The sequence below is a fragment of the Rhinopithecus bieti genome, unplaced genomic scaffold (genome assembly GCF_001698545.2).
Source record: "Rhinopithecus bieti isolate Rb0 unplaced genomic scaffold, ASM169854v2 scaffold_42745, whole genome shotgun sequence".
NCBI classification, from domain to species: domain Eukaryota; kingdom Metazoa; phylum Chordata; class Mammalia; order Primates; family Cercopithecidae; genus Rhinopithecus; species Rhinopithecus bieti.
Window position 1 is genome coordinate 2,635,497 of NW_016819184.1, and position 10,629 is coordinate 2,646,125.

The 10,629-nt window shown below is 42.4% G+C and overlaps 2 protein-coding genes across 5 annotated transcripts in view; one reads left to right on the top strand and one right to left on the bottom strand.

The window, feature by feature from the left end:
• The window catches only part of DOCK1 (dedicator of cytokinesis 1), a 487,728-nt gene that overhangs the window by 292,839 nt on the left and 184,260 nt on the right, over nt 1-10,629 (bottom strand). The window lies entirely within an intron of this gene.
• INSYN2A (inhibitory synaptic factor 2A) overlaps nt 1-10,629 on the top strand; it is a 61,220-nt gene that overhangs the window by 33,619 nt on the left and 16,972 nt on the right. The window contains exon 3 of the mRNA XM_017858671.1: nt 8,718-8,789. Coding sequence (XP_017714160.1) covers nt 8,718-8,789 — 72 coding nt within the window. The remainder of the gene's footprint in view (nt 1-8,717; nt 8,790-10,629) is intronic.

Consider the following 10,629-nt stretch of genomic DNA (forward strand, 5'->3'; position numbering starts at 1 on the left):
AAAAATTATCCTGACATGTTAAATGAGACCACGTGGAGTTGACATGTACAGGTGATCCTTCCAGGGTTTAACATCTCTATTGCTGGCTTTAAGGGAATGGGACGTGTGTGATTCTGAGAACTTTGCCCTACCATGGAAAAAAAGTAAGGTAAAGAGAAATGGGATGAAGACAGACCCACCTCAACTTCTGAATGAGCTGTGCTCCAAACATCGTTTCTAAGTAATTTGTGTTGAGGTTGCCAGGGTAGCCCTCAAAATCCTTTAATCTATATGGAGATTCAGCATTAGAATGCTATAAGATCTAACTATCATGTTCTAAGAGATACATTACTTCCAAGTTCTCACACGGGATTACAAAATAGATCTCCCTTAATCAACTGGGACACAACTGTATGCAAGAAACACTATAGAACATGCATGTTCATATTGAGGGAGATTACACGGGTGTCTGAAAAAGAAGTATTTGCCCTTCCCCAGAAACACATTCTAGACAAATGTAGAATACTGAGTTAATGGGATCAGCTTTACCACCTGACATACATCTACAGGCAAAAGAGCTGGAGAAAAGAGAAACCAATCATACAATATCAAATCGCATTAACATTCTCGAAACCCATGAGTGGTGGTTATATTAAAGTAACTCTACCAAAGACACTGCTGTTCCATCATCAAAGTCCGAGCAGAAAATATGGGAGACAGTTTTCCAGAGTTTTACTTAACTGTCAGGAAAAAGCTGCTAAGTTTCTCCGGAACAGGGGTCCATCCAACCCCAGAGATCTGAGACAAAGACACCTTCTCAATTATATTTTTCATTTGCTCCTTCATTCATCATTCCGTGTATCCACAAACCATCCCCACCGTGACTGGCATGGAAGATATTCATTTGTTGGGCGAACAAAGAAAGATTATGGCCATGTTGCCATAATGACAACATGGCAAGACACGTGTTCTGGCAGAGGAAACCGAGCAGAGGCGAGGACAGTGGGGGAGAGCCAGCCAAAGGGTCCCTGAAGAGCAGCTGATGGAGCTGCTCTGGCAGAGCTCTCAGAAGGTGGCAGCCAGGCAGCTGGAGAGACGTCAACACTCACCCCTGTTCGACATCCCAAAGGCAGGGGAGAAGAGGGGCAGTACTCCTAACAGCCTTACCAGTATGGAGGGTCACTGTGAATTTGTGCTCTTCAAATTGCAACTTCAGTTTTTACCACTAACAACTTACTTTGTCTGCTTGGAGATCCAAGGCCAGCAAGGATCCCAGAACTGCCCAGCTTAACTTTAGCAAGCTGGGTGCTGGCTGACAGATGGCTCCTATCAGCTACTGGGAAAAAGGGAACAGACAAGCCATCACCAAAAGCCAGTACTGCCTTTGATGACGGGGTGATCTCGGGAGTTGGTTAAGAAAATCGACTTCATATTCTTTTAGCCACCATAAATTCGCTGTTCCCTCAAATTCTAGCATTTAACAGCTCAAATGCTTATGACAATGTAGTTGCATTTCCATGAGTATATGCTGAAGTCTAAATCCACTTTAGCTGTAAAGAGCTGACATCTGAAATAAGTACACGTCCAGGGCATAATCTGGCAAACTCCTGGTGAGACCTTAGATTCAGGAACAAGCCAAATCTACTGCTCAGAGTGGCTCTCAAACATAGGAGGGAATCACTGAAAACAGTGCCTTTACTACTTTTTGAAACATAATTTCTCCCAGCAATAGTAGTGGTATCATTTTATGCCTCTAATTAATGTCACTTTGAGACGATTAAGTGAAAAAGCCCTTCAAGATGCTGACGTAAATGATGGCTTCGTTATCAAGAAGAGACAGCTAGTGCACAAACCTGGGTAAGAATGCAGAAGAAAAAAACGGTTGTTGCATCCAGTAAGAAAACTGAAAGAACAAGAGAGATCAAATGGAAGAGAATAAATTAACGGCGAAAGAATTTTCTTTGAGAGCAGAGACCATGCCTTTTTTATTTCTGCAACAACCACCATCTATAGCTTAGGTCCATACAGGCAAACCTAGAATACAGCCTCTGAATTAATTCAGTGTGACAACTTCAATACCCTATGTGATGAACGTTTTGAAGACCACACTTAGAAGGTCATGCCTTGATTTCAGCATTATCCAACGTGGAGTTCCCTCACATACTAGAAGCTCTGAACTTGCTGAAAATTAACAAGCCATTTAAAAGAGCAGCAAATCAGCAACTGGGCCGCTTGCCCTCCTGTGTACTGTATACTGAATACATCTTCCAAGGAGGGGCTCACAGCAAGCTGCTGAGCTCTGCAGCCAGACCAGGTACACACAAATGCCCCATCCAGTCACCCAGGAATGTGAGAAGAGAAGTTTCCAATTGAGAATTTAAATCTTATGAAGGAAATAGTGTTGTGGGACTATGGCAGTAAAAACAGCACATTTAAGTCAATCCAATAACCTAATACTCGTACTGTCATTACTCTTAGGTACTGTAAAATTAGTTTCCACTTGCTGACCATTCCTCTACGAGATGCTTGTCACTTTCTCGGTGTTTGCTTCTAATGATAGCACAGTGAGACTTTTTTTTTTTTCTTTCCTGACCTTTTAACCAAACAATTTATGTTTTGTTATGATTGCCTCAGAGTTGTTAGTCCTGCCTCTCAGGCCCCATCTTCAAGGTCTCGGAGACACTGCTCAGCTTGGATATGTGGCTGGGAAGAAAGCTTGCAGTGACCTTTCTCTGACATTTCTCAACACCCTTTCCTAACACCCAGGGCCCTGCTGACTTAGATCTCGCTGTGGTGCCGGCATGAAAGAGCAGATGCCGTCCAGCCCTCCCGTGCCCTGCTCCTTGCCGCCCAGGACGTGGCCATGGTGCGGCTCTCAGGCTGAGGCCGGCAGACACTGCTTCTCCTTTATCGTTCCTGCAGTGGGGTCACAAAAACTGCAGCACCAGCTCTGCCACGGGCCTGCCCTTCTTAGTTTCTTTTCAAATGTCTATCTGTGATGCCCTTTTTTGCTAATGATCCATAAAAGGAATAACTGAAAACACGCATAACCCAAATTGTCACCAGTTTTTAAAATAAATATACAAAGGTGCGTATATTCCCTCTTTTGCTACTGTCCAAAAAGGAATAACTGAAGACTTGCATGCCCCAAATTGTCACCACTTTTTAAAATACATTTACAAAGGTATGTATGTGTGTGTATTTACAAACAAAAAAAAATTCAGGTATGTTATATATTTGTAAGTATACAAGTATATATATGTATTTATACATTCAGGAATTGCTGATAATAACAACTGAAGAATTAGAGCCGATTATTATAAAGGTATAAGGTAGCTAGAGAAACTGGGGAACTGCATGCTGAGCTAAACCTGAGAGGTCCAGGCTATCACAGAGAGGTAGCCCTGAGGTTTCCTTTAAAGGAGGGTGCACTGACTAGAGCTCCACACTGTGTTCTGTAAGTCAAGTTTATTTTGCTTTCTTTAAAGTAGAGCAAAGTCCTGTGAAGACAGGTGGTTCACGATGAAATAGAAGTGTAAATGACTCAAAACCTGGACTCCACCAAAACTACCCTGTAAAATTGGCTTGTCCAGATCCCTTCTGTTTCTAACAGAGCATCATCTTCTCTTTCATGCACTGTCACAGAGTCTATGTTCTTAGCTTCCCTGTTAACAATTCGCGTCCAGGCTGGTCTAACAGGCAAGCCCACCTTGACCAAGGAGTGTTCAAAAGGCATCAAGCAAGGGGAGGTCCAGGGTCCCCAGATTGGTCCCTGGGATAAAACTCAGTTCTAGAAGGATGGGAGGCTAGAGGGTCAACAGAACAGAAAACAAAAGCACCAAAAAAAGAGAGCACCTTGGACTGGTGACACTGTCCCTGGTGCTGAATGCGATGTTTTCCGAGCTATATGCATTGTTAAGAGAATACTTACAACTAACTGCCATGGGACAATAAATAGTGAATGCCACAAAATCCGTATTTACAATGAACATGCTTATCATTAGCACCCAAAGGAGTTCATATGGGGAGAAAAAAGAAGACTAGCACTTTTCACAATTTATACTTGTCAGGGTTTTTTTCCACACTCGGTTGGAATTCTTTAAATAGATAGATGTGTTATTCTGGACTTCAATATGAAAATACAAATACGGACTCTATGACTTGGCTACATTAACATTAACTGAATGCCCAGAAGGTACCAGATATTGTATCACGCATGGAGTTATAAGCCTATGTATAACACAGGCTCCTCAAAGCAAAAGGGAAGAGTGCTTTACAAAGGTAGCAATTAATCTGCAAGACAGAAAATTTATAATTTGTGACCCAAATGTTCTTCTACTGCAGCTTTTACATCAATAACCTAAGCTTTCTCCTCTCTAAACTTCTAATTCACAAAAGATTTCCAGCCCTACAGTCACTGGAGAAGTATCTGCTCTAGCAGTTTAAAGTTTTTAGATTGTTCTGCCTTATGGCAATGGCAATATAGAAAGAGAATCATTCAAAGTACTATTTTCTGACGTGTTTCCAAGTTGAGAAGAAAAAAATAGGGAAATTCCATAACAGCACTCTGTGTTCCCTGTCCTGTAGAAATAACTTATCTGTTTCATCTCTATTTGGAGAACATATTCAGATGCTGCAGCCCAATTATTAATGTGACCATAAAATTATCAGTGAAGCCAAACCCTACAGCTTGGAAGCTTCAAGGACAATTAGATGGATTATCAAAGCAATAAGCACAATGGATTACATAGTTTTAAGCCCTCTATTGAGAACACTCGTGCTTAATAAAATTTTAGCAGGCATACCCTGATTGACATCAGCTGCTGGCAGCTGCCTGTGAATTAACCACATGACAAGGTCAACACTTTAAATTTTATTCACAAATTAATCTCCTGCTGACATTCATGGACTCCAAACAATTGATTCCTTTAAACAAAAGGAAGATCCTAAACAAAACTTAAACAAAACCTCACCTTCATGGTAATGAAGTCCTAAAAATAATTCTCACACATGGGTGAAACATACATATATTTAGAAACTGACAGACCACCCATTATGTTTTCAACTAGCTGAAAAAAGGATGACCACAGATACAGCTCCAAACAAAGAAAACATAATGACTCCTTTGCTTCTTACCGACAAACATCAGCCAAACCACGCCATTTTCTCAGGAATTGGTGAATTGGGCTGGGTTGTAAATAAAGGAAGCAAGAGAAAGGAAATTGAGTGAAAATGATGTTATAGAAGGAGAGGATTGAGAATAAAAGTCAAGAAGTGTTTCCATGTCATTCAACCACCTATAAGAAAACCTCGATGGTGGCTTCCCATTCAATTTAAAATAATGCCCAAAGGGCCTCTCATTTTATACACATGTCCTCATCTCTCACCACTCTCACCTGCCACATCTATTCCAGCAGCACTGGCCTTTTTCTCTGACTTGCAAAGAGAAGGAGCATCATTTCCACTGCAGGATGTTAACACGGGATGGTCTTTGTGTTTGCAACACCCAACCCTGGATCAACAGATGGACTGACTGCTTTTTTATTACCATCCAGGTCTCACTAAAAACGTCACCTCCTTAGAGTTCATTCTAGGCCAAACTGCTTCACAACACTTCCTTAACACTCAGCAGTATCAAAATTATCTAGCCGTTCGCTCATTCATGCATTTATGTTGCCCTTCTGCCACTCCCACGCCACTGTGAGCTTTGTGAGGAAAAGGACTCTATCTTATTTGCAAATGTCTCCTGTAGAGCCAGAAAAATGTTTGACACTTAGTAGGTACTTAATAACTATTTGCTTACTGACAGTAACGGGGACACATGTGCTTTCTACAAAGTGATTGCAGTAAAGTCTTTTCAGGATGGGCTTTAGAAAAGCAATTTCTTGGGCCAGGCTCGGTGGCTCAGGCCTGTAATCTCAGCACTTTGGGAGGCCGAGGCAGGAAGATCACTTGAGGTTGGGAGTTTGAGACCAGCCTGACCAAAATGAAGAAACCCTGTCTCTACTAAAAATACAAAATTAGCCAGATATGGTGGCACATGTCTGTAATCCCAGCTAGTCGGGAGGCTGAGGCAGGAGAATGGCTTGAACCCAGATCGTGCCATTGCACTCTAGCCTGGGCAACAAGAGCAAAACCTGGTCTCAAAAAAAAAAAAAAAAAAGAAAAGAAAAGAAAAGCAACTTCTTACTGAAGAACTCCAAGATCCTAGAAGATTCCTCTTGTCCATTTCAGGTGCCTGAAGCCTTTGTCCTGTCATTGTCAGGTCCATTGCCTATCCCAAGCTGCCAATTACATGTGGTGCAGAACACCGGCCCCAGAGTACCAGCAAGGTGACAGGGAACATCAGAAGCCTGGGGTCTCAGAATAATGAGATCCTGGACCTGAAGTGTGACTGTATTCTCCTCTGTAAGTGAGGCTAGCATAATCAGAAGGCTGAGGGCTCTAATGCAAGTGAGGCACTGGGAAACTTGGACACTGGGCAAGAAAGGAGCATTGATACTGATGAGGCTTGATAGAGATTTGCCCTGAGGTTTAGGGCAGGAAGGTTCCATAAGCTTAGAATTCACACTTTCCTGTGAGCACAAAAAGAATGCCTTCAGAAAATTATTAAATACCCCCGGTTTGGCCCACTGTAAGAACCTAAAATTTGGATATGACTAGCACCTATAGACAAGTATTAGGTACTCTTTCTCCTGACTGTAGGTTTATACCCACCAACACAACACAATAGTAGCGCAGTACCTCATATGCAACCCAAGCCAACGGTTTAACAACACATTCAGCATGGACCGTGGTAGCACCTGAGCTCAAGGATGGCACTTATTTCACTGTGCAAAATGACCTTGGTCAGCACTGAGCTTAGAGCCAAGCTCCAGTAGAATTAGCTGATGGAAAAAGGCTATAAGTCTATATAGGGCAAGAAAGAAGGGAGAAGAGTGATGTCACCATGTGGAAGAGTCTTGGCATGGGGTGGACAAATCCGGAGCCAGGTGGGAAGGTGCAGGAGGAATGCATTCTTGGGGCTTGCCATGAGGAGGAAAGGGGTAAGGACTGAAAAATCACCGTGTCTGATGAGGAACAAGGGGAAGGGAGGGCACAGGCTGTTCATCCCCGTCTCCCTTGACAAAGCCAACGGGAGAATGGAACGGCCTGATGTGGGGTTCCAAAGGCGCCCAATGTGGGAGGTGATGATGAGAAGACAATAGAGACAGCCATACTGTCACTCCAATTCCGGTTGAAATATGATGAATCACAGGAAGTGCTTGGCAACACTTTGGAGCAGAATATGGTCACTTGATCAATGAACTGCACAGAACTGAGAGGTCAGGTCTGAGTTTTGCAAGCCCACTGAGACAATCATGGCATGTAGCAGACAATCCTTTTGTCAAATGTTGATGTAACACAAAATATAATGAGGAAAACAAGTTATTTTCAATTTAGAACCCATGATGCAGAGAAGTTTACATAGCAAAGGGGATAAAAAATACTGACTAGCAATGTTGACAGAAGACCTTCTGTGCACACTGTTACTCTGGTGAGTAGCTCTGTACATGGAAATTTGCCCCCAAAGTGTTTATAAGCCAATTCAGATGGAAGCTTTTCTCCTGCCACAAATTTAACATTCCCATTATCATTTCTGTGCCTGGACATAAAATAATATTCAGAAAATACAAATCTGCATGTTAAAAATGTCAGAGAGGAAAGGCTGGATGAAATAGGAGAAACCGTGAGAGCACAAAACACCCCCCAACTGTTCCTGGGTGGCTGGACCAAGAAATAGCCAAGGCAACTCCAGCCTGGTCCAGAAAATTCTCATCATCAACCCCTTTATGTTTATACAACCTTCAACAATATACTACAGAAAGACCCCAAGGTTATTATTGTTAATTTTTTAACTAGGGGGGAGAATCAGCAACCTCCCCCACAAAGGCCAAAATCTGCCTGGCCTCGGGGGTCTGACAGAACTCAGCAGAGAATAAAGCCAGGGAAAGTAATTCAGAAGCTATGGCAATGACAGGAAGACATTCTAACATAAGGCTTGGAATTTTTTTTTTTTTCTCTAAAGAGCCAGAGAGTAAATGTTCAGGGATTTGCAGACCAAGAGGCAAAATTGAGGATACTAGAAACAGGTATTTTCATAAAAATTTTCACCATTTTATTGACAAAAGTAAAAACTTTATTCATGGACACTGAAATTTGAATTTCAGATCATTTCCATGTATCACAAATATGACATGCTTTCAATTTCTTTTCAAGCACTTAAAATGTAAAATCCATTCTTAGTTTGCTGGACAAAACCAGGCCCCAGCGGGATTTGGCCTGCAGGCTGCACTTAGCCAGTCCGGGTTCTAGCAGGACAGGCGGGGGTAGAGCAAACCTAAGCCATGGAGTCAGCATATGTATCTGTGGTTGGTTTTTCCTCAAAGTTTCTTCAAAACACCATAAATCTGCATTGAAACATCCGAAATTCCCTGTGCTTATAACAAAATTATATGATTTACTTCATCCAGGAGCTTATGTTCACTTCTAAATTTAAATACCATCTTAGCTGTAGTGTTGCATTGGTTCTGTACAAGGAAAGCAGAGACAGGAGCAAACTGGGAAACACGCATTAATCAATTTCCATGACCATGATGAGCTTGGCATTGGGAAGGCATCTGATTTGAGGCATCTGCTCTATAAAGCCAGTGACCCCCAGCCACCGCTTGTAATGCTCTCCTGTTCTTATCTTGTAGGCTTTCATATCGGACGGGGCAAGACACAGCTAATTGTGACACATGCAGGAACAGTGCATGTATTATCTATAGGTATGTTAACGTTCTCCTCTTCCCACTTTCTTATTATGAGTGACAAATGATGTTTACCCACAAATGCAAGAACAATCTGGGGCCATGCCGGGATGATTCTATCAGACAAAAAGTGAAGGACCTTACTTGATTGTAATTCTAAGCTACCTCTAAATACTCCACCCCAAGTATAGAACCATGGGATGTGGGAGAGCTTGAACCCATTTATCTTGCAAATGTATCTTAGTGGTTTCAAGAATTGGTATAAATTTGATGGGTTGCTCCCTTGGTATTGATAGCCATGAGCCCTGGGCTGTGTGTTCTGGAAAGGCTGTAAAATAGATTCCCTTCAGAGGGTATAGATCAAAGGCTCGAAACCACACCATATGTGCTAGGAATGTCATGGAAAGACCTGAGCTGCTCACACCAAACGTGGCATTTTATTTCCTGGGAACTCTCAAGGATTGTGCCGCTTGCCTGTCCCGGGGCAGAATACTCTCTCCAGAGCCCCTACAGCTGTTCCTTGTGGTTTTTAATTTGAAGTTTGTTTGTATGACTGTCATCAACAAGAATACAGCAGAAACTCCCAACAGGAAGAAGCTGTGTTTGGCTTTCATCAGTAATTTAGGATTTTAAGATATAGTCAAAACCTTCAGAAGGATTGCTATCCTTTTTCTTTTCTTTTGCAAATGTAATTTTTCACAAACAAAATATAAAAGTAGTGAGAAATGTTACAAGTTCTTTTTTTTTAAAGTTTAGACTGGAGAATAATTTTAGTGATCCACCAAATTATCAAAAAACAATTATCAAACCAAACACCCTCTAAAAAGTTGCTCAAAGTTACTGTCCTCTACATTAAGAACACAGACATGGGGAGAGCAAAGAGGCTTGAGGTTACACAATCTTGAACCCATCAGGGTTCTCCCCCAAGGGAAAGCCTAGATCTGGCCATCTATGCCTCCGATCCAGACAGAGCATCCCAGCCTCCGGCCCAGGATCCTTAAAAGCAAAAGCAAAGTTGGGTCACCTGGAGACCTTGTCTCAGAGGAGGCAGAAGAAACCACAGATAGAGATGGGCACCGAAGTCCACATTAGCACATTCCTTAACCGCAGAGGTTCTCAATCACTGGGCCATTTGCAAAGTCTGGAAGAAGACGTTTTCAGTTGCCCACAACTGAGGAGCTGCTGCTGGTTATCTAGCAGGTAGAGGCCAGGAATGCTGCTGACATTCTATGCTGCCTGCACAGGGCAGCCCCCCAACCAAGAGCTATCCAGTCCCAAATGTCAATGGTACTGAGGCTGAAAAAGCCTACCTTACCGAAACCACCCCCACCTTAGAGTGTTGTAAGACGCACACACAAACTAGTAAGGCCTCCTGGCAGAAGGAAGGGAGGAGGGGCCCCTGCAGCAGCCTGGCATGGCACACCAAGCTGCTGGCTGTTCTTGGCAATTGCCAATGAGGAGGTTAAAATGAGGCATCCATGCAGGTCTTTTCTTCAACAATTCCTCCAAATTAGAAACTCAATGATAGCAACAGATCAGAGAAGTTTGTTTAATGGGAAACTTTTCACTCCACTCATATTGCAAAAGAGAATTTTGAATCAACAATGAAAGGTTATAATGCTGACCCAAAACTACCCTTCACTAACATCAGTACGTTAGGAAGTGCAGAGTGCAGATGACCCAGCATATACTCAGAGTTCAGCTTCTGTCACTTTGGGAGCTAAAGTTCATACTGTCTTTAACGCAACCAAGCAACAGTGAGTCAAGACATCCAGGGTAGGTTCAGAGAATGAGCTGTTCAGCCTAAACCTGTGTAATATTCTGTGGGTGATCGGAAAAAAAAAAAAAAAAATATATA